Source organism: Sceloporus undulatus, chromosome 6 (assembly GCF_019175285.1).
Source record: "Sceloporus undulatus isolate JIND9_A2432 ecotype Alabama chromosome 6, SceUnd_v1.1, whole genome shotgun sequence".
In the NCBI taxonomy this organism is placed as follows: domain Eukaryota; kingdom Metazoa; phylum Chordata; class Lepidosauria; order Squamata; family Phrynosomatidae; genus Sceloporus; species Sceloporus undulatus.
In genome coordinates this window covers 107,743,176-107,766,677 of record NC_056527.1, presented here as the reverse complement: position 1 = coordinate 107,766,677, position 23,502 = coordinate 107,743,176, and the positions used below count along the sequence as shown (strand labels likewise).

At 43.7% G+C, this 23,502-nt stretch overlaps 2 protein-coding genes across 2 annotated transcripts in view; both read left to right on the top strand.

Moving 5' to 3' along the window:
* Positions 1 to 6,157: 6,157 nt before the first annotated feature.
* LOC121932467 (zinc finger protein 524-like) lies at positions 6,158 to 10,889 on the top strand. The gene is made up of 2 exons (XM_042471095.1): positions 6,158 to 6,312; positions 9,136 to 10,889. The coding sequence occupies exon 2, from the start codon at positions 9,178 to 9,180 to the stop codon at positions 10,300 to 10,302; it is 1,125 nt and encodes a 374-aa protein (XP_042327029.1). The 5' UTR covers positions 6,158 to 6,312; positions 9,136 to 9,177; the 3' UTR covers positions 10,303 to 10,889.
* An 11,328-nt stretch (positions 10,890 to 22,217) lies between these two features.
* ZNF865 (zinc finger protein 865) overlaps positions 22,218 to 23,502 on the top strand; it is an 18,341-nt gene continuing 17,056 nt past the window's right edge. The window contains exon 1 of the mRNA XM_042475110.1: positions 22,218 to 22,442. The gene's annotated coding sequence lies outside the window, so the exon portion shown is untranslated. The remainder of the gene's footprint in view (positions 22,443 to 23,502) is intronic.

Here is a 23,502-nt window from a genome sequence, read left to right as displayed (position 1 = left end):
TGAATGCGTACTGGCTCCTCTTTTTGGAGCGTGTTGGCCAGTGCGCATTCAGTTCGGCAGCTCGCGCATTCACGTGAGTTCGGATTGGGCCATTCGAATGCTGGTATGATGGTATTGTGCGAAATAACGTGAATTCGAACCGCCCAGTGCAGAAGAGCCCCAGTTCCAGACTCATCTGATAATGGCCCAGGATTCGAATCCCCACTCAACCATGTAAAGCCACTAGGTGACCTTGGGCAACTCGCATAGTCTCAGCCTCCTCTTGCCAAGAAAACCTTATGATAGGTCACTATCATTCAGTCAACTAAAGACACATAAAGACAGGTTTTTTTTTCAAAGCCTTGATGGCATCACTTGAATTATACAGCTCAACCAATGATATGTGGTAAATTGTTCTCAGTACATTGATGTTATCCAATTAGCTTTCCTATTTCATGAAACTCAGATGAAGTGCTAGAGTGGATACATTATCTGAGGCCTATCTTTCCTATTAGAGTTCCTGGCAAAAGTGTTTAATTTTGGCAGGACAGAGGGAAGGACCTGTCTCTAGCATCTTAAAACCTACAAAGGCTCAGGAGAAGTTAACAGAATAAAAACTGGAGGGGGCTCCTGCACCATTAATGGTTGTGTAGAAAAATGAATTTCAGCAGGTGTTACTGGTCATGCAAAACTACAAATCCCAGCTTTCTGTAGGCTGGAGTCATGGCAGTTAAAGTGCATTATCAAATTGCATTACTTCTACAGTGTGTCAAAGGTAGTACAGGATCCCTGTTTATATCATCAGTTTAGTAATTTGGACTTCTAGGGAGAGCTCAGGCTTGGTTTGCTCAAGAGCCCATTCATTTAGTCTTACAGTGTATGACTGTCATATCTCAGCGGCCAGCAATGAGAAGAAAATCTGTGAATGACAATAAAGAGTCTTGTGGTACGTATCTTAAAGTCCATAAAATTTATTGGGGCATAAGCCTCCATGGGCTCGGTGACTTTGGGCAAGTCACACCCTCTGAACCTTCTTTAAAGAAACTAGTCAAGAAAACCCTATTATAAATTCCCCTTAGGGTCACCATAAGTAAAAAAATGGCTTGCAGGCTGTGGGCGGGGCTGTTGGAACAGGCTGCATAGTCCCTCCTCCTCCTTTCTCCTCCCGAGCTACACGTGTATAACAAACTTATTGTCCACACTTCACATGTTTTGCAACTTTTAATATAACACCCCCTTCAACAAAATACAAGCTTTCTTCAGCCAACTCTAACATAAAAGAGCCTCTCCCAAGGTTTTAGTTCTGTAGCCTCTTCTGGGGCGCTATTCAGGTGTATACTTCCTCTTACGCGTTCCGAAGCCCTGAGCTCTTCTCAAGGCTTTCGTACTCAGCCTTCTCGCCTTTGACTGTTTCTGACCCTAATTCCCTTCTGGTCCCATTTGGGTCCCACCATTCATCCTCCAACTCAATCAAAGCTCTTGGGCTCCAGTCTTCTGGGCCCAATAACCCACAGTCACCTTCCTCCCTGGAGTCACGGGGTTGTACCTCCTCATGTGGCCCTCTTCGGTGGGCCTGTGAAACTCGCCGCCAGAAGACCGGTGTTCGGTCTTGCCTAGGTGTGCTTTGCACTTGACCTCTCCCTTCCCTGACTGCGGCTTCGCGCTTAGTTCTTTCGCATCCTGCCCTCCTCCCCAAGCGCCTCAGCCCTTCCTCTTTTAAACCCCTTAGGGCCTCTTCTCCGCCCCCTCCTGGCTCCCCCTCTTCATTAGCCTTGCTCTCCCTTCTCTGCCACCTGGGCAGCCTTAGCCTCATCAGCTCTCCCTTTCTCACTCTCCATCTTACTACATAGGCACACAACAATAAACAGCAAAGATTTCATGGACTAGAGCTCACACTTGATCAGATTGGTGAATGATCATGGCATGGCCCCATACAGACTGCCAAAATAAAGCTGCTTTTGGTCACTTTGGAGGTATGCTGTTTAAATTATGCATGCATCCTAAGAGTCCGGAAGCTGCGTCAAAGCTGCGCTCCAGTCCTTAGGACTGGATCATGACTTTTGGAGGTATGCTGACATAAACAGCATACCTCCAAAGTGACCTGAAGCAGCTTTATTTTGGCCTGTCTGTATAGGGCCCATGTTATTCAGAAAAAGGACGGTAACTACTGATGGTGGTTCCTGTGTGTTCCAAGTCATTGTTGACATACAGCCAAATGGTTTTCTTGGCAAGTTTCTTCAGAGGGAATTTGCCATTGCTATCCTCTGAGGCCAAGAGAGTGTGATTCTTGTTCTTAACTGCTCTCGAGTTGACTTCAGCTCATGGCAACCCTGTGAATGAAAAATCTCCAAGATCCTCTGTCCTCTAATGGTCTGCTCAGGTCCTGCAGGTTCAGGCCATCTGGCTTTCTTCAGGCTTTCCAGCATCATTGTCTTTTCTAGTGAGCCATGCCTTTTCACGATACTGTATGGCCAAAGTACAACAGCCTCAATTTGATCATCTTGGCTTCCAAGGAGAGTTCAGTCTTGATCTATTCTAGGACCTATTTGTTTGTCTTTTTGGTCATTCATGGTATTTCACTCTTCTCCAGCACTACATCTCCAAACAAGTTGATTTTCTTTCTATCAGTTTTCTTGACTGTCCAGGCCTCACATCTGTACATGATCATGGGGAATACAGTGGCTTGGACTATGCCGGCTCTTCTCTGGTGCCACAACAACTCCCAGAATGTCATAACGTTGAGCCAGGGCCGTTAAAGCGGTGTCAACCCGGATTATTTCTACAGTGTAGATGGACTCTCTGACTGCATTCACACTACAGAAATAACCTAGTCTGACACCGCTTTAACTACCAAGGCTCAGCGTTATGGAATTCTGGGAACTGTAGTTTGTTGAGATCCAGCATGGTGTAATGGTTTGAGTGTTGGACTATAGCTCTGAAAGCCAGGGTTCAGTTCCCAGCTTGGCCATGAAACCCACTGGGTGACCTTGGGCAAGTCACACCCTCTCAGCTTCAGAGGATGGCAATGGCAAAGCTTCTGTGAACAAATCTCACCAAGAAAACTTCATAATAGTGTTGCCGTAAATCAGAAATGACTTGAAGGTACACCACAAACAGAGAAACAGGCTTTTACTGTATATACTCATGTATAAGTCTAGAAATTTTAGTCATAAAATTGACCCCAAAAACCTAGATTGACTTATCCATGCGTTGATGTAAATTATGTATTGTAACTCTTATTAAAAAGGGAACCATCCCCTGGTGAAAAGCAAGAGAGCAATTTGTCCTGGAAGCACTGACCTCCATCTTCCATCCAACCTTCAGTGTGAGCCAAAACAGTTATGCTTGCCATAATTTTGTTGTTTCTTTGGCATTGTTTTCCTTTGCTTCAGGTAATTGAGAAAGTTGTTATGTAATGGGCTCAAGGGTGTGGCATTGTTTTAAACTGAAATGCTTTAATTAATTTTTAATTCTTCAATAGTATTTTATTTTTTTAAGGCTACATCTGCACTGCAGAAATAATCCAGGTTGGCATCGTTTTAACTGTCATGACTCAGTGTTATAGAATTTTGGGAATTGTAGTTTGTTGTGGAACCAGACTTCTCTGACAGAGAAGGCTTAATGTCCCACAAAACTACCATTCCTAGAAGGCCATAGCATTGGGCCATGGCAGCAGTGGTATCACTTGGGGGGTGGGTGTGCGGACTACACCAAGTGACATTACTGCCCCTCAAACATCTGCCTTTTGGCAGAAAGGAGCTGAGGCATTTGCCTGTATCACTTTAAAATGCTGAAACGATGGTGTCAGTTGAGTGAGGCTCAGGGGGAGGAAAAAGGAGAGGCACCAGTGTTTTTTTGTGTTTTTAAGATAAAGTTTCAAATTTCCAAATTAATTTTAAAAATTATTTTTAATTTTAAAAAAGGAAAAAATTATTTAAAAACATGACACTTTACCAAACTTTCACCTTCAGTGATAGATGAGAATTACGATTTATGAGTAACACACACATACACACACACACACACACACACACACACACTTGTTCCTCCATATTTGCTAGAGTTAGGGGCACAAGACCCCTGTGAATATGGGAAAATCGCCAATAACAAACCCACCATGTTTTTAGCTGAGAGGACACCTCTCTAGGAATCTCTAGGCCTTTCAGTGCCACCTTTAGTTAAAGTTGACCATAGAGTTCCACTGGAGGACCTAAATATTCCTAGAGAGAACCTATTAATCCAATCCATGAATAATCCACAAATATCAAAGCCGCAAATATGGAGGAATGAGAGAGAGAGAGAGAGAGAGTGTGTGTGTGTGTGTATACACACCCACCCACACACACATTACGAAGGATTCTGTGGCATGGAAGGAGGTCAATGGGGGGAGGTGTGTGTGACACCATGAGTAAACACTCCAGGTGACACCAATGGTGTCAATAAGGGGATATGGAGGGTGCGGACCATACCAGGTGACATCCTAAGGGGGGGGGGGGTTACATCACTGTTCTTCAAACAGATACCTTTTGGCAGAAATGGCCTGTGGCATTCACCTGCTTCCTTTTAAATGTTTTAAGAGATGGTGGGAGTGGTGCAGGTGAAGCTCAGTGGGAGCAGAAAGGAGAGGCCCCAGGATTTTTTAAAATTAAAATTTCAAAATTCAAAATTTTAATTTTACCAAAAAAATTATTTTTTAAAAAAATCAAATTTAAACTCACTGTTCACTATGTATATGTGAATACATTTAGGTTGTGTGCATATGATGGAAATTACCCTTAACCTTCAATCTGTTCAATTTAAAGCAATAGTATTCTGCACCAGAGCTGCCAAATCCAGCTCTTTTTGTACTTTTCTAAACAAACAAAAACTATTAAGTACAACAGCATCCACTACTGGAAATGTTTGATGGCTGTGTCTAGAAATGAAAGGCAAGAGACACATTAAAATATCCCAAGCAATTGGAATTAGAGAAAGAGACTAACTCCAGCACCATCAATTAAAAAAAATACCTTTTAACCAAATGTGCACTATGTATATGTAATTACATTAAGGTTGTACATATGATATTGTAATTTGAAGATATCTTTTTAAATTTTGCTAGGTGCTTATGTCACAACTAGTAGTATGACATTCAGCGGTACATGTGGGAATTACGATTTATGAGTAACATTAGTGCATATACAGTATACACTCGGCCCTCCACATTTGCGGCTTTGGCTTTTGTGGCTTTGATTATTCACAGATTTTATTAATATGTTCTCTCTAGGAATATCTAGACCCCTGTGAATATGGAAAAGCCACAAATAATAAAAACATCATGTTTTTACTGAGAGGACACGTCTCTAGAAATTGCTAGGTCCTCCAGCGAACAACATCCGACAGACACTGACCATAGAACTGCACTGGAGAAGCTACAAATGGCTAGTAGAGTATTCTCTCTAGGATTCTCTAGGTCTTTCAGTGCAACTTTTAGTTAAAGCTGACCATAGAGTTGCACTGGAGGACCTAGATATTCCTAGAGAGAACATATTAACAAAATCCATGAATAATCAAATCCGCAAATATCAAAGCCACAAGTGTATGTGTGTGTGTGTGTGTGTGTGTATATATAGTCAACCCTTCTTATACATGGATTCAAAAAAAGTATGAATTTCAAATATCAAACCTTGATTTTCCATTTTTTATAAGGGACACTATTTTGTTCTGTCATTATGTTTAATGGGACTTGAGCATCCATGGATTTTGTTATCCACGGGGGATCTTGGAACCAAACCCCAGCGGATAACAAGGGTCCACTGTGTGTGTGTATATATATATATATATATATATACACACACACACATATACATACATACACACACTAAGTATATACAGTATATATACACACATACTAAGTGTGTGTGTGTGTGTATGTGTGTGTATACATAAACACACTAAGGATTCTGTGGCATGGGAGGTCAATGGGGTCTGTTTGTGTGACACCCTGAGTTACCACTCCAGGTGACACCATCCCTATAGACGCCGCCGCTGCGTGACAGTTTAAAGCGGTGTCAACGCGGATGCTTCCTGCAGTGTGGATGGCCTCTCTGCCTGGAAGGACCGGCGCTAGGACCCCGGAGGCGCTCCTGCCGGTCGGGAGGTCCATCTGCTGGGTCCGAGCGCCTCCCTCCAGCTGCCCAGCTCAGACCAGGCGAGCTCTTTTGTTCTGCGGCGGCGGCGGGCGAGCAAGGGTTCCCCATCCTCGGAACAGGCTCCTTCCCATTCCTCTCCCCAGCCAGCCTCCGCCGGACCCCATTGAAACCCTGGGCTGCAGCAGATCACGATGCAAAACAGGTAATGCCAGCTGCTGCCTCTCTCTCTCTCTCTCTCTGTCTGCCTTCTGCCTTGGGTGGGTAGCCTGCCTCCCTTGCTCGCCTCCCCTCCCTCCACCGCTTCCAGGGCAGCCTGGGGCAGGAATGGGGTCCAGTCTGGGATGCTGATCCCTAGCTAGGCTGGGGAGGCTGCTCCAATGGGAGAGAAGGAAGGAGAAGGGGGAATGGCACTGCTTTGGATGCTCAAAGCCTTCCTTCTTCAGCTGCCTGCCTTGAAAGGAGGCTAGATCATGCCAGGCAGTTTGGAAGGCGCCCAGGCAAATTGGTCAATTTATATATATAGTGACCAATTATATATAGTGACCTATAGTGACCAATTTGCCTGGGTGCCTTCCAAACTGCCTGGCTTGATCTAGCCTCCTTCCAAGGGAGGCAGCTGAAGAAGGCTAGCATAACTGCCTGAGAAGAATCCAGGTTGCCTAGAAAACCTTTTTGCTTTTGCAAAAGCAAAGCTGTTTGTCCCATTTGGAGATAGCCAGGGCCCTCCATGGCTTGAGAGAAAGGGAGGGCACTCAGCACATGCCCAGAGGTGCCCCTCTTCTGCTGTCACCGAAGGAAAATGGGTCCCCAACCCAAGCCTCTGGAGAAGCCTCCAGATATTTCTAGAAGCTGTCACTTCATCCTGGGGGGTTGCCTTGGCCCAGCACTGCCCAGGTCTCCCCTCAGATCCAGCCCAGAGATGTGACAGGGAGCTGGTCACATGGATTTCAGCTGGGCTGCAAGCCCTGGGTGCATTTGCCTCCATTCCCCCTTTCCCCCCCAACTCTTGGAAACATGCAGCACTGTTAGATTGTGGAATTGAAAATGAATTTGATGGTGCCAGAGTTAGTCTCTTTCCCCAATTCCAATTGCTTGGGATATTTTAATGTGTCTCTCGCCTTTCATTTCTAGACACAGCCACCAATCATTTCCAGTAGTGGATGCTGTTGTACTTAATAGTTTTTGTTTGTTTAGAAAAGTGCAAAAAGAGCTGGATTTGGCAGCTCTGGTGCAGAATACGATTGCTTTAAATTAAACTGATGGAAGGTTAAGGTTAAGGGCAATTTTGTGGTTGTTTATAAGGATCTCTCACAGCCAACTTCCAACCGTGACTTTTGAAAATGTTCAGGGTTCAACTATAAATTCAATAGACCGTCACCATATTTCAAATGTATGCATAATTCAGTTGCAGTTGTGGTTGGTTCTGTTCTGTATCTCAGCATATTGTGGTAGGACTGGAATAACAGAGTTTGGAGAAAATACTTGTAGAGGATGGGAGACCATTCTTTATCAAGAGATACCAGTAAAAACATGATAATACTGAGCTTGGCATTTTCTAGGGCTATTTGAAAATGGGTTCCAGAGGAGAACCTATTCTCATTTTAAGCCCTACATTCTAACCCTTCACTCTGGTACCTAGATGTACCTACTATGTTTGTTTCTAAGGAGATGCAAATTATTTCTAAGCTGGCAGTATGAAATCTTTAGCTCTGCAGATGTTTAAACTATGATTCCCATAACCCTTTACCATTGGCAAAAACATCTGCACACTTAAATCCAGAACTTCAGAAGGGCCCAATGTTGCCCACAGCTTTTCTAAGGAATGCCACGAGCTACTTTTAAACTGATAATAAGCAAATGGATTTTTGTTTGTGAGATCCTATGTACTTTGGGATAGATGGTAATCCCCAAGGAACCCTGGGAAATAAGAGTTTTTGAGAATTATGTTGAAGATACATATTGAAATGCCCAAGTCTTTTTTCCTTGACATTTATAAATGATGCAGCTCTAATTCCAAAGGTGTGATAAATATTCCAGAATTGTTTTTAGTGTAAAAGATGTATGTTAGGGTAACACACACACAATTGTTTTATCTCCCCCCCCCCCCCCTTGAATCAGTGTTGCACTCGCGATGCACAATCCAGCCTGTACTTCCTCTCACTTAATCTGGAATAAATATCAATTCAGTCTCCTTACTGACAATTGCTAAGACTATTCAGGATCTTAACTTCAGTGAAAAATTAATTGAAAGTTAGAGAAAAATATTGAACATACCTGATGTTGAGTTGGTAGAATACTTCATCTAGGTCATAGGTAGATGCAAACTCTCTTGTGGATGTAGACCACATCACATATTTGTTAATATGCTCCCATGTGCAAATATTATGTACATGTTGCACGCACAGTGTGCTATTTATATATGGATGTTTCTGCTCTCAATTTTGTTGCAAAAAGATGGGCACATGTGTATCTGCATCCACATTGGAAGATATATACATGAATTGCTAAGACAAAATTGCACAAGAGTAACTGAGCACAGTTCCATTTTCATGAGGGCATAAGCACACCTACAGTTCAGTGTATATTTTAAAACTAAGTGTACACACAGGGAGAGATTCAAACATCACTGTGGTTTTCTGCACACACACACACACACTTCTGTTTTAGGTCTGAACTTGCTTTGAAGTAAATATTAAACAGAAAATGCGGGAGAATTGAATTTTATGATTTTACTATATACAGCCAAGGCCTGCACATATTTACTTGAAAGTCAGCCCCAGTGCCTTCAGCAGGACTTGCTTCCAAGTAAATGTCCCATCCTCAGTCTCTAAGATGCCTCTATGCTTTTTGCTACTGTAATTCAAATAAGCAACTCTCCCATAATGAATACTTGCCATGTATTCACATGGCTTTACAGCCAAATATCATAGTGGTTATATGCTCAAGGTGACAGGATGAGTTTCTGGGGTGGGAATACTTCCTAGTGGATTGCTCTGAGCTTGTCACTGTTCTCCCGTCTCCACAGCGATGTCCCTGTAGCTGAACGCACTCTTGTTCCTGGTGCCCAATGGAGCCATCTCACAGGTGGCATGTCGACAGGGGTGATGGGCATCCAGCGGAGCTTCAGGCAAAGGCCCGGGTGCTGGTGCCAGGCGGGAGTGATTGGTCAAGAGTGGACAACCATGGCAGCATCGGGTTTGAGGACCAGGTGATAGAAACCGGCCCCCCAGTTCCTTGGTCTCAGTATATGCATCAGCCACTGACCAATGATATCCCCCCAAACCATATGGCTATAGAAGACAGGCCTTCACACCCAGAGATCTACAGCATTGCCCTGTGGGGCCCAAAGTTGCATTCAGCACTGACCAGAAACAGAGGAGGAAGATCCAATGCGCAGGCCTCCACCCCTAACTCCAAGCAACGTGGTCAGCAGGGAGAAGGAGATGCCAGTGACGAGGGGTCCCTAGTATTGATTGATGCTGAAGGGGTGCCCCACACAGTTTCCAAACAGGAGGCAGAGCTTGCTGGGCAGATGCAATCCTCAGAGCCAGAGCTTCTGGCATCAGCCCCACCACCGCGGCAGCTATACTTCTGTCCCATTTGCCTACGGACGTTCCTATACCAGTCAGACTTGGAGCGCCATAGCATCACCCACTCAGAGAGCAAGCCGTATGTGTGCCGTGAGTGCGGCAAGGCTTTCAAGCGCTCCTCACACCTGCAGCGGCACAAGCACATCCACACTGGTGAACGGCCCTTCAGCTGCCCGGTCTGCCGCAAAGGCTTCCGGGAATCGGGTGAGCTCTTGCGCCACCAGCGAGTCCACACAGGGGAGAAGCCCTACCAGTGCCAGATCTGCCGGTTGCGTTTCACAGAACGCAACACCCTCCGCCGTCACGCCAAGCGGAAGCACGCCCGTGAGACCTACTACCAACGCTCAGTCGAGGAAGGAGGCGGCAGCTGGACTACCGCAGGGGACTGGGAATCAGAAATGATGTCTGGAGGTGGTGACTGGGGGACAGAGGACCTTGGGAGTGGCTGGACCAATGAAGCATCAGAGGACTGTGTTGAAGATGGAAACCAGTGGGGGGGAGCTATAGAAAGTGGGACAGGAAGCAGTCCTATAACCATCTCACCCTTATCTGAGGTGGAACTCATTAAGGACAAAGACAAACCTGGGATACAACCCCCATAAATACACAAAGCCCAGGGGCACCAGGGATGAAAGTGAACTGGGACCTGGAAGTTTGCCATGCAATTTGTCTAAAAGGACTTAAACCTTTGCAATAGCATGGAGACTTTATCCCCCAAGTATGGACATGAAAGTAAGAATGCAATTCTAACTTCCAAGACTGTTCTAAAACAGTATATGTCTTGAAATATCAATGCTTTAGCATTGCCAAAGACTGGAAAATGCTGTTGGTGGACAGGGCAATCGTGTCTGTCCATTCCTGTGAACAAATATATCATGATATCAGAGCTGTTGCTCGGTTGGAGGAAGAGCCTCCTGTATTAACTCCTGTACAGGGTGGACAAAACGGAACAGGGAATTTTATTAAGTATCTTGTGATTTTCCAGAAGAATAAGTGCTGGGAGAGTTATGTTCCTCCCATAATCGTACCAAACAAAATGTTGATATTTGGTAATCTTCTGCAAGATAATTTGTCCCCTTCCAAGTTGTGTTTTTTTTTTAAAGTTTGCCATTTAAGATCAGCCTCCATGGAATGGGGCACTTTAAGTTTGCATACATTTCAATGAAATAATATATGCAAAAGAAAAATAGTCTTGGGGTATTGTTGTCTTTTGGGTTTTTTCCCCTCCCCCCACAACCACATTAAGGAAAGGTGATCAAAAATCAGGAAATATTATTCCTTCACTCCTTGCAATATTTTAGTTCAATGGTTTTAGAGGACAAGGGAGTGGGAAAGCATGGGTAAGTGGGGATTGTTGTCATGTGCCTTTAAGTCAAATATCACTTATGGCGAACATATTGTAGCAAGATTTATTCAGATAAGGTTTGCCATTTCTTTCTCCTTAGGCTGAGATAATGTGACTTGCCCAAAGTTACCCAGTGGATTTGTTTGGGGTGCTGCAAACCCTAGCCTCTCAGAGTTCTAATCCAACACTGAAACCACTACAACATGGTGTATAAATGGATAATGTACCATTGTTGTGATTCTTAATGCATGTCTTGTGAAAAAGTGAAGGGAATGCAAGTTGAAGGAGAACGTAAATCTGGCTTTCCCTTCTTGACTGTTCACAGGCCTCTCAGCAGTAGGAGCAAAGGTGAGGTGGCACCTCAGTTCTAAGTGCACAGACTTAAAACTAAGTTCCATACAGATCAGACAGAATGACTTATAAATAAATGTGCTAAGGGCTAATGTGTTAGGCCATCCTGTGACCAGGGTACCAAATCTGCTGCAAGACAAGATTGTGACAAAAGATGAACAAGGTAGTTGTGCCAACATTATAGCTGCATGACAAATATTAGCTGTTTAGGCTTCTCTTGAGGACCTTTGGACAGACATTTGGCTGCACAGAAACATCTCACTTTTTCACAGAACATTATTTCCCAGGGTTCTTTGCAGTGGAGGATGGGTGTCATGTTAGTTAATTTTGTAGTAAGTGTGTACTCCATTAGCCAAGGAATTCTTTAAATTTGTAACAGTCATTTGAGGAAATAATTGTGCATTTCTCCTCATAATTTCCTGCCAACAGATAATTTGGCTTCTAATCTACACTCTAATTGTAAAGCAAATCATTAAAAAAAAAAGCAGGGAAAGTTATTTTGATGGGGCCCTGGCATTCTCTTAAGATTAAGAGCCCAAAGCTGTGGGGAAAGTGCATGTTTTCATCAGCCACTGCTGATGCATGAATGTTGTTCCTCTGTTTCTTGGACCAATCATGATGTATTGGGAGGGAAAAGAAGAAGGAACAAGTCTTGCCAGTGCCAGTTTACAGAATCCTAGCTCATGTTGTGAACGCTGCTTCTCTGACCATAGGGAAAGCATTCTTCACAATAAAAGGGCACATTAAGAGATCCAGTATGTGTCTGAGATGGAGGGAGACATAGAAGCTGGGCTTTGATGACATGCAAGGCAAGGAGAAAGTGTTGCTGGATTCTTCATTGCCTTTGTTAAAATGTGCATTTTAGACTTTTGATACAAGAAATAGTTGTAGAGTACAATAAGAGCAGTTTCTGCAAAACTGAGGAGAAAAAATAAAATACACTGTGAGTCAGGTTTGCACAATCAGTTTACACCTATTTGATAAACAATTAATATGATCTGCATCTGTTTTGTCAAATGGGGTTTTCTGTTTCCCTTTCTGCTCTTGCATTTGATGTGTGCTCAACTCAGCCCTGATGCACAGTTGCACAGCAAACATTCAGTGACCTATATTCAAGGTCAAATTCTTGTACTCTTGGTTAGTGCTCCTTTGCTTCTTCCCAATCGTAGCTGCTTCATTTCTGCCATGAATGTGTGTTTAAAAGGCTAATTTCTTGAGGTTCTTTTCTGAACCACAGTTCTTTAACGCGAACAATGAGCAAGTAGTAGCAGCTTGAAATCAAACCTGGCTGTTCGGTGTTGCAATTCATGCATTGTGACTTTCTCTATGGATGTACCACTACCAAGTGTTTTTTCCCATGGCATCACAGAACATTCTAGCTGATGCCTTGTAGCAGTTTAGAACAAATAGTGTGGCAGTCTGGTGTATATGGTGGGCCACTGTTCACAGATGGCTTTGGACCTAGAGCAGCTGCCACATGGATTTAGGTAGAAGTGCAGTAGTCTATTTAAAATAGGCCCAAGCTGATAGCAGTGGAGGAATATATATGGATGTCTTCACAGCATTGCAAGAAAAGAAGGTTGGTTGCAATTGTTCTGTGTCCCTGATTGCAAGAGCAGATCATGGCATCAGATAAATGTAGGTGGAAAACCTCACACACATTTATTCCAAACTATGTGTGGTTTTATGAACCATTCAGTCTGCCTGAGGAAAAGAGCTATGCGATCACTCTTGAAACCTCTTTCCTTGTTGTAGCCGGTTTCTTGCCACTCTAAAATTGCTCCTGGAGCCTGGTCTATCCAAATTTACGCCACTTCTTGTATCAAAAGCCTAAGACACCAAATCCAAAAAAGCTTTGGCACAGTTGTGCCCTTTGTTGATGTGACTGAACAAATATATGCATGAATGTTTGCATGAATGAGTGTGAGGAAGTGCCAGTGTTCAGTAGCCTGGCAAATTAAAATGGGCTGTAAGGCACCAATACGTATATACACACACCAAGTCTTCTCCTTGCACTGTTAGTCATGAGGGCTTAAATCATGCCTGAAATGGGAGGCCAAGGTTTTCAGTTCTGCTTATGTCAGCTGTTCCTACCAATTGCTGTTATCAAGGCCATTTCTCATCTGTCTGTAGGATAGCAGTGTAGAGGAACTGTGTGGAAATGACTCCTATAAAAAACCACGCCCGCTTTCTCGCAGTAGGAGTTTATCACACAAAAGGCTAAGTGCCTAAATCCCGTGCAAAAACGGGATTTAAATCCAGGAAAAATCCTGCAAAAGCGGGATCATTTTCACACTTATGAGGAGAATCTGGAAAGTAAAAAGCAGCCAATTTTGTCCACTTTCTGTGCGGTTTATTTTTGCTTTAATGCTCAATGCCCACTACGTCGTGTGTAAATGATCTTGCTTTTCCATGATTTTTTCACTTTCTGTACGTATTAATGCGTCATGTCGTGTGAAAATGATCCCACTTTTGCGGGATTTCCATTTTAAATCCCGTTTCTGCACGGGAAAAATCCTGTGTGATCCTGTGGAGTGCTGTACCACTGGGATTGGCAGATAGTTTAGGTCCAAAACACACTGCAGAAATAATCCAGTTTGAGATTGCTTTAACTGCCCTGGCACAATACTAGGGAATCCTGGGAATTGTAGTTTTGTGAGAGATTTAGCCTTCTCTGCCAGAGAGCTCTGGTGCCACGATAAAGTACAAATCCCAGGATTCCCTAACACTGCATTATGGCAGTTAAAGCGGTCTTAAACTGGATTATTTCTACAGTGTGTTTTGGACCAATGTCTGCTTTCAGTCCAGAATTCTGGCTGCTGGTCAATTAGGCTTAATAGTGCAAATCTATCTTTTACGTTTTCTTTAGGGATGTTCTTCAGGTTGTATGCTGGCACAATGATTGATTTAGTGTTCTTCTTTAGCATTACTCTGTTTTTTTGTTATTAGCACACACGCAAACATGTAGAGGACACATTTCTCAAGCATGTGCAGACCCCTTGAAGCCCTTTCTGCCACTTGGCAAAAGAAAGGAAAATAATGCATTCCCCTCGACAAGGAAGCCTGGCTCTCGTGACACAACATGGAGGCCTGTTTCACAGAAGCCATGTTGTCCACCCTGGCATTACTGCGGCTCTCTTTTTTCTACCAAAGGAGCTTCCTTCCTTCCTTCCTTTCCCTCAGCAGCAGACAGGCTAAGAGAGGGAGGGATGGAGCCAGGCTTTTTGCCTTGAACTACCTCCAGGGCTTCTCTTGTGCGCCCAGGCCTCCAAGTTATCTTTGTTGCCATGGAGACCACCTTGAGCGCACAGTTGGCTTGTTACAAGCAGAATCTTTGTTAAGAAGGGCCTCAAGGCCTTGGCTGCTGCGAAGGCTGCGGCCGGATTAAGCCAAAGCCCACACGATCCACATCTCTTGCCTTTGTTTCTCCTGGAGCCACAGGGATGCCAACCTCTGGAAATCAATAAATAAGCCAATTATTGACACTAACTTCTGAGGTCATCCAAAACATACGGCAGAATTTAACTGCGTTCGTTCAGTGCTAGGGAATCCTGGGAATTATAGTTTTTATTATGGCACCAGAGCTCTCTGGCTAAGGACATTTTCACACCGCCAAAAGTGACGAGCATAGTGAGATGCTGCCGTCACTATTGTGCAGTTGCGCAAAGATTATCAGCCGATGTCACCAGACGTTGGCATTATTATTATTATTATAGTTTATTTATACAGCACTGTACATACAAATAATAAAATTGATAAAAATGAAACCTGCCACACCTGGCGTACATTTTACAAAATACATATAAAACAATAGGTAATAATACAAGATAGAATTAGATAAAATAAGCAGGCTACAATTAAAAACATCAAATCAAATATCAGATAAATAATCATTATCCTGCAATTGCGTCATTATCCCTTCACTTGTCACTATCACACAATTGCGCAAAGATTATCAGACGACGGCGCCATAATTGCGTCATTTTCCCACATAATAAAGAGTAATTCTAGCACCGCTTTTCATTCACAGGATTTTCCAGTGAATGAAAACTGGCGCTAGTGTGGTCGTTATTAGCGGGAAAATGACGCAATTATGGTGACGTCATCTAATAAAAATTTGCTCAATTGTGCAATAATGAAGAGAGCATCCTGATATACTCCGGTCACTTTTGGTTGTGTGAAAATCTCCAAAGAAGGCTAAATGTCTCACAAAATTACAGCTCCCAGAATCTTTTAGTACTAAGCCAGGACAGTTAAAGCCGTCTCAAACTGGATTATTTCTGCAATGTGTTTTGGATCTGAGATGGTTTTAATACTCCATTAAGGTTCAAAACACACTGCAGCAATAATCCAGTTTGAGACTGCTTTAATTGCCCTGGCTCAGTGCTAGGGAATGCTGGGAACTGTAGTTTACTTTGGCACTAAAGTTCTCTGACAGAGAGGGCTAAATGTCTCACAAAAGAACACTTCCAAGAATTCCCTATCATTGAGTCAGGGCAGTTAAAACAGTCTCAGTAGTGCGTTTTGCACCGATGTGTAATGCTTTTGCCAGCTAGATTTTGTTTCCCCTTCAAGAAAGATGGTCCCGAAGATCAGTTAAGCAGCTGGTCCAATTGATATTTCGTCTCAAGTGATGGCTGCTGGTTTGGGATCTTTTAGCTTTGCTGGAGGAAAACAGGATTTCCAGGGTGTAAAATGGACAACGGTTCTTGGTTTCTAACAACTGTGTAGAAGAGGGAATTTCGGCAGGTTGCGGGACAACACCTGCCAACAAACCTTCTTCTATACAACCATTAAAGGTACAGAAGTCTTATCCAGTATGGAAACCCTAAGAAGGTGGTCAATGTCATTTAAACAGTTAAAATGATTCCATGAAATTGCTAGTACTGTCAGAACTGACACAACTGTTCCTGCAAACCTGTCCTTAAAATGGCAGGCTAGAGTACAGTGGGCCCTTGGTATCCGCTGGGATTTGGTTTCAGGACCCCCAATGGATACCAAAATCTGTGGATATACAAGTCATATTGTATACAATGGCATAGTAAATTGGTGTCCCTTATACAAAAAGGAAAAAATCAAGGTTTGCTTTTTGGAACTGATATATTTTGGGAATATTTTCAAGCTGTTGATAGTTGAATAGGTGGATAAAGAATGTGTGGATATGGAGGGCCAACTGTACTTATTGGAAGAAAAGACCTGCGTGAGTAGTTGAGAAAGAGATCTCATGAACCATACTCCCCACCCTGCTATCAATTCCTGAATGGCATTGTATCTGAGGTGAAATAATACGGAAATCCATAGTGTTTGGTTAGTGAGGGGAACAAAGTCACTACTCCAGTCATCCATTGGTGACATGTAAGACCTAGCCACACAGTAAACAAGTAGAATTTCATAGATCTGATGGTAAAGTCTTTAACCCTATCTTCTCTTATCCTCAAGCATAACAAACCCCAAAGATAAATGGAGAGATTAGATCTGCTTAAAGCCTATGGAGTCTTTTCTGTCCCTGTATAATACAGTTATAACTAAATCAAACTGCTAATCCCAAGCAGAGGAGTTGCTAAATGATAAAAGTACTCAATATATATCACTGCTTCTATGGCTCCAACTTAGTTAGAACTATCAATAGGACTGAGGAATTACCATAATTTTATTCTGTAATCTTTATTTATTAAATTAAGTAAAATGACCCAAAGGTCCAATCTTCAGGCTAAAACGTAGATTAAAATAATTTTAAAATAAATAAAATCCCTCCCAAGTTTATGGGCTGCCATATAAAACCTTTTTTTTAAATTCCCCCTTTTTCACGGTGCTATGGTCTCTTTCTGATGTCAGTCCATTAGATCTTATGGTTTACTGGCAGACAGGATTGCACTTGGCCATGTAAAATTACATCTTAATTGTTAACTCCCAGAAGCTGACAATGCAAACCTATAATTCAGCTCTATCTATCTGTGTTTCCTCTGTTTTATCTACTTTTTAAAAAGATATATTTTCAACAAGGAAGCCATTCTTCCATGTACTGATTTTTAATGTTACTCTTGTCAGTTTCCACATGTTCATGTCCATGGGGACAGAATTTCTGGCCACAAAAACTGCCATACTTTCTGAGTGTGTATAATGGTAACAACTGAGTAAGCAGTTATGATTTAAGAAGCAGTGATTAACCAAACTGAAAGTTATTAGTGGTTGGATGGGTAATAACATAGGAAGAGCCATGTTGATCAGACCAAAGGACATTTCGTCCAACACTGTGATCATAAAGAAGTGCACCCAGAATAAAGAACATTGCAAAAGCACCCATTCTGATGTCTCCATCCTATGTGGTGCTTAATCAATATGCAGCACATTAATATAAGACCCAGGAGCCTTACCAGACCTCTGGAATAAAAATCCACCCCGCAGCAACCTTACTATGGTCTACAGAGTCACATCCAGGAATATGGATACCAATTCATTTCACAGAGCTAAGTAAGTGTAAACATGCCACCATCTCAGGCTTTTCCCATCGCTTTCTAGTTTACAGTTCACAGTAGCAAGTTCTCAGATAAAGCAGAATGAACTTTGCAGTTATATGTATCTGTGTCCATACTTTGGCTTGTCTGGAGAGATGGGCACTTTGCCCCTCTTAAGGCTGTTCTTAGCAATTTGCAGTTCACATTAGCCAGTACATAGCGAGCATCAGGACTGGGTGCTTGGAGAACTGATGCTCATATAAAATAGGTGGAGTTAATGTTTTGGATGGAATGTGCATATTAGAAATAAATTAGTTTTGCATTCCTGGTATACACGTTTGGATTCATTGTGAAACACCTTGCATCTTTCCTATATTGTATCAAGTGGTCATAGCAGTTTATTGTGTAATTATGAACTCCTGCAATGATGTCTAAAATCGATTTCAGGTGGTCTATATGGAGGAAACGTGTGTAGACATCAAGCATATAGCAACTTTTACTTTAGAGCCAGTCCTACATAGTCTCACATCTTTCTGTTGATGTGATAATTGTAGGGTGTATCCACACTGCAGAATAAAAGCAGTTTGATACCACTTTCACTGCCATGACACTGTTCTACAGAATCCTGGGATTGGTAGTTTGGTGAAGTATTCAACTTGGTCTGTCAAAGAGCTCTAGTGCTTCACCAAACTCCCAATCCCAGGATTCTGCAGAACAGAGGCATGACAGTTAAAGTGGTATCAAACTGCTTTAATTCTGCAGTGTGAATCACGGATCTAGCAATCTGATTAAAGCTATAGACCATTCCCTAGAAAAATGCACTTAAAATACAATTTTCAAAGTAATAGGGAGGAAATGAAAAGTGGGGATCATTTGTACACCTGGTTCTCATGAAGCCCATCCATTGATAACTGGGGGGGGGGGGGGGGGATTGTTTCACAATCCCTGTGTTAAATGCACAGAAGGTAACTGACTGGGCTGCTGCAATGCCGACAAGAGTCAGCTGTCTGTATCCATGGATTCAGCCATCCACAGTTTGAAAATATTAAATATATGTATGCAAATTCCAAACAGCAAACCTTGATTTTGCCTTTTTATATAAGTGGCACCATTTCTATGGCACTGTATTTAATAGGACTAGAACATCCACTGCTTTTGTTATCCACAGGGGCAGGAGGGTTCTGGAACCTGGGTCTTCAAGTGTCCTAACTGCAAAGGAGGACAAGGCACTGCAAAATGAAGGACAATACAAAATAACAGCTAAAAATACTATTATAAATATACATTCATTTCCTATTGTTTATTTACTTTACAGCTATATTACATATACTATATTAAGTACTCAATCATATTTTTCTGATGAATTTATCTTCCTTAAAATACCTTGTTGGCTTGCAATCTACTTATAGAACTCTTATCAAGACAAAAGCTTGAAACTGTACTTTACTAGCAATGATCCCTTGACTGAATCTACATTTAAACTATTCCTTTCATTTGTCAGTTGTGCCGAAATTAAGGAAGAAACCCTTTCAGCATTTGCATTGTGTCCCAAGCAGACCATAGCCTGACACTTTGCTATCCTTTCCCCCTCTAAAACACTTTGCTCGGGGACTGTAGCTCCTCAAAAACGGAGCTTAATTGTGGCATCCCTCAGGACGCCATCCTGTCCCTGATGCTATTCAATATTTATATGAAGCCACTGGGGGAAATAATCTGTAAACATGGGGCAGGGTGTTATCAGTATGCTGATGACACCCAAATATATTTTTCCATGTTTCAGTCAGCAGTCATGACGACGGATGGCATTTCTCCCCTCAATCAATGTCTTGAAGCGGTAATAGACTGGATGAGGAAAAAACGATTCATAGAATCATAGAGTTGGAAGAGACCACTAGGGCCATCTAGTCCAACCCCCTGCCATGCAGGAAATCCAAATCAAAGCATCCCTGACAGATGGCCATCCAGCCTCTGTTTAAAGACCTCCAAGGAAGGAGACTCTATCACCCTCCGAGGGAGTGCATTCCATTGTCGAACAGCCCTAACTGTCAGGAAGTTCCTCCTAATGTTCAGGTGGAATCTCTTTTCCTGCAGCTGAATCCGGACAAAACGGAAGTACTTACAGTAGGGATCCCCAAACCAGGTATTGGGTTGCAACCTCCAGTCCTGGACGGGGTCATGCTTTCCTTTAAGGACTGTGTTCGCAGTCTGGGGGTGCTCCTAGACCCGTCACTTCACATGATAAATCAGGTGAATGCGACAGTTAGGAGCGCCTGTTATCAGCTCTGGCTAATATGCCAGCTAAGCCCTTTCCTGGAAGCAAGGGACCTAGAAACTGTAGTGCATGCGCTAGTAACCTCACGACTCCATTTCTGCAATGCACTCTACGCAGGGCTACTTAGTCCGGAAACTACAGTTAGTACAAAACATGGCAGCCAGGCTGATCACTGGTAAAACTAGAAGCGATCATATTACACCTATTCTGAAATCACTTCACTGGCTCCCTATTGGTTTCTGGATGCAGTACAAGGTGTTTGTGATTACCTTTAAAGCCCTACATGGCTTGGGTCCAACCTATATAAGGGATCGCCTACTTCCATACAATCCACCCTGCACCCTCAGGTCCTCTGGAAGGAATTTATTGCAACCCACAAAAACCAGACTAATGGTAAGCTCCCAGAGGATGTTCTCTGCCGCCGCTCCCAGACTATGGAACGCCTTGCTGCCGGAGGAGATCCGTCAAATAACCAAGCTGTCAAGACGGATCTCTTCTGGCAGACCTTCCCAGAATAGTTCAATCTAATTTCTGTACTCTCTCTACTTTATGTAACCACTGCCTCTATTAGAAAATTGCTGTCATTTTAACAGGTTGAATTTTTAAACTGTATTGTATTTAATCCTGTTTTAAAAGAAGGGGGGGATGTCAGTTTATTTATTGAGAGTATTATTATTCCAATATATTCTAGTCATGTAAGCCGCCTTGATTGCTGCAGCAGAAAAGCAGGGTATAAGAATAAAGTTTCTTTCTTTCTTTCTTTAGTATTTATTAAGAACCCTGAGCTCTGGGTGCGAGTCTTGCCTGCTGCTACTCCTAGGAAATAAAGTTAGAAAGATCCATCCTGTCCCTCTTTGTGCAGCTGCAAAGTAGACAGACTTCTCAAAGGGGAACAGCAAACATCGTGTTACTCAATGGGCTCAAAATAGAGGGTATTTTCACATTCTTGCTGGACAGAAGATTGAAATGTAGAACAAGTCCTGGAAAAGGAGGACATATGGTATCCTGCCAGGAACCAAACCCAGCAGCTGATAGATGGATCAATTGACTCAGAGTCAATCACACTTAAGTCACTTGAACGACTTGACTTGAGACGTGTATATTTTCAGTGACTGACTTGCTGGTGCCATTCACTTTGAGCAGCAGCCAAGACTCAACCCCAAAGTGCTCAGAGGGGGACAGCAAATCTATTAGGCCAGTAGTTCTCAAACTTTGGTCCTCCTCCAGATGTTTTGGACTTCCTTTCCCAGAACCGCCGACTGCTGGCTGAGCTGGCCGGGGCTTCTGGGGATCTGAAGCCCAAAATACCTGGAGGACCAAAGTTCGGGAATCGTTGTGTTAGCAATGGGTTTGAGGTGCAAGGATCCTCCTTTCTTTCAAATAGCCCTTGGGAGAGATCCCATCCACGAGGCATATTATAGGGCAGTTAACAATAAAGGCAGCCTCCATCGTGGGTTTTTTCTTCGCAAGTTTCTTGACAGGGGTAGAATTCAAAGACATAGCCGTGTTAGTCTCTAGAACCAGTTTGCAGAAAGGCCTTGTAGCACCTTCGAAAAGAAAGAAAGTGGCAGCATAAGCTTTCCTAAAGTCTAATGCAGTGGTCCTCCCCAAACTCTGCCCTTTAAGAGATTTTGGACTTCAGCTCCCAGAATCCCTGACTATTGGCCATCATGGCTGAGGCTTCTGGGAACTGAAGTCCAAAAGCTCTTAAAGGGCAGAGTTTGGGGGAAGCCATTGCTCTCCAATACTGATCCTTCAGGCAAAGGTTTTGCTTCCTCTGAGTGGGCAGAGGTGGGATTCGAACCCGGGCCTCCAGAGCCCAAGGCTCCAACCGCGGCGCCGCTCGGGCTCTCTCTCTCTGCTTCCTCGCGGCTGGCACGAACTATAATGGGTTAAACGCATGACTTGCGAGGGAGGGGGCAAACACGTGACCCAGGAGAGGAGGAGGGACAGCAGCAGCAGCAGCAGCAACTGCCGCAAAGGCCCATGGGTAATGGGCAAGGCTAGTAGCCGCCGCGCAAAGGACTCTGGGAGTTGCGTGAGGGCTAGGCTTCGAAGAGGCTTCTGGGCGCGAAGTGGGGAGGGCCGGAAGCGGGGAGGGAGGCTTCCGGTTCCGGCCGGGCCTGTGCGAATTGCAGCCTGGCGGTGGCCCCTTACAGAGAGGCCTCTTCTTCATCGGAGAGGGACCAGGGTCGGCCCCCGGGGGGTTTGGGAAGGTCCTCCAGGGGGCTTCGGGGGCTTCCCCCTCACACCCATCTCGCCAGGCAAGGACCAGCCCTGACCGGGGCGCGGAGGAGGCTGGGGCAGCGCCAACCACCGGTGAGTCCCGCCCCGAAGGCTAGAGAAGGGGGGAAGCTCCCCGAATCTTCCTTTCTTTGGACGGGAGGAATAACCCGGTTTGGCAGCGCTTTCACGCTTTGTCTGGCTCTTTGCTATGGAATTCTGGGAGTTGGAGTTTGGTTAGAGCGGAGCGGAGCCCTGGTCCGATCAGTTCAGGAACACGTTTGTTTGTCTCCTTAGTTATTTAGTTATTACATTGATTTATATCCCTCCCTTTAGATCCCAGGACCGGGACTCAGGGCAGCTTACAGCGTTAAATACAATTGAAAAGATACAAAAATAATACATTGGAATAATATTAAACTACTACAATAAAATAAAAAAAGATAAAACCGTTTTAAGTATTTGGAGGGATGTCAGATCGAGGAGGGAGCAAGCTTGTTTTCTGCTGCTCCAGAGACTAGAACACAGAACAATGAATGCAAGGCCCAGGAACAGAGAGTCCAGCTCAGCCTGAGGAGGAACTTCCTGACAGGAAAGCGATGGAGTCTCCTCCTTCGGAGGTCTTTATGGCCATCTCTTGGGAATGCTTGGATTGTGATTTCCTGCGTGGCAGAGAGGGTTGGACTGGATGCCTTTGGGGTCTCTTTCAACTCTATGGCTCTGTGAACATGTCTAAAATACATTAAAACAATATAGCATCTTGGGGCGTTATTTAAGGGTTTTCTGTTTAGAAGCTTGTTTGAAAAGGAGGGTTTAGGGGCAGCCACAGAAAAGGCCCTTTCTTGTGTCCCCCCAACTGTGCTTCTGATGGTGGCGGGACAGAGAGAAGGGCCTCCCCTACAGATCTCAGAGTCCCAGCCAGCGCATGGAGGGCGATACGGTCTGCCAAATATCCTGGACCTGAACCATATAGAGCATTAAAGGTCATCACCAGCACTTTGAATTGTGCCCAGAAACAAAGTGGCAACCAATGGAGCTGTTTCAACAGGGGCATTGTATGATCTCTAACCTGCCCCTCTTAGCAGCCTGGCTGCAGCCCTTTAAACCAGCTGAAATTTCCAAACAGTCTTCAAAGGCTTCCCCAAGTAGAGTGCAT

What these genes read in the sequence shown, in the direction of transcription:
- LOC121932467 (XM_042471095.1), top strand. Translation starts at nt 9,178, where the DNA reads ATGGAGCCATCTCACAGGTGGCATGTCGACAGGGGTGATGGGCATCCA.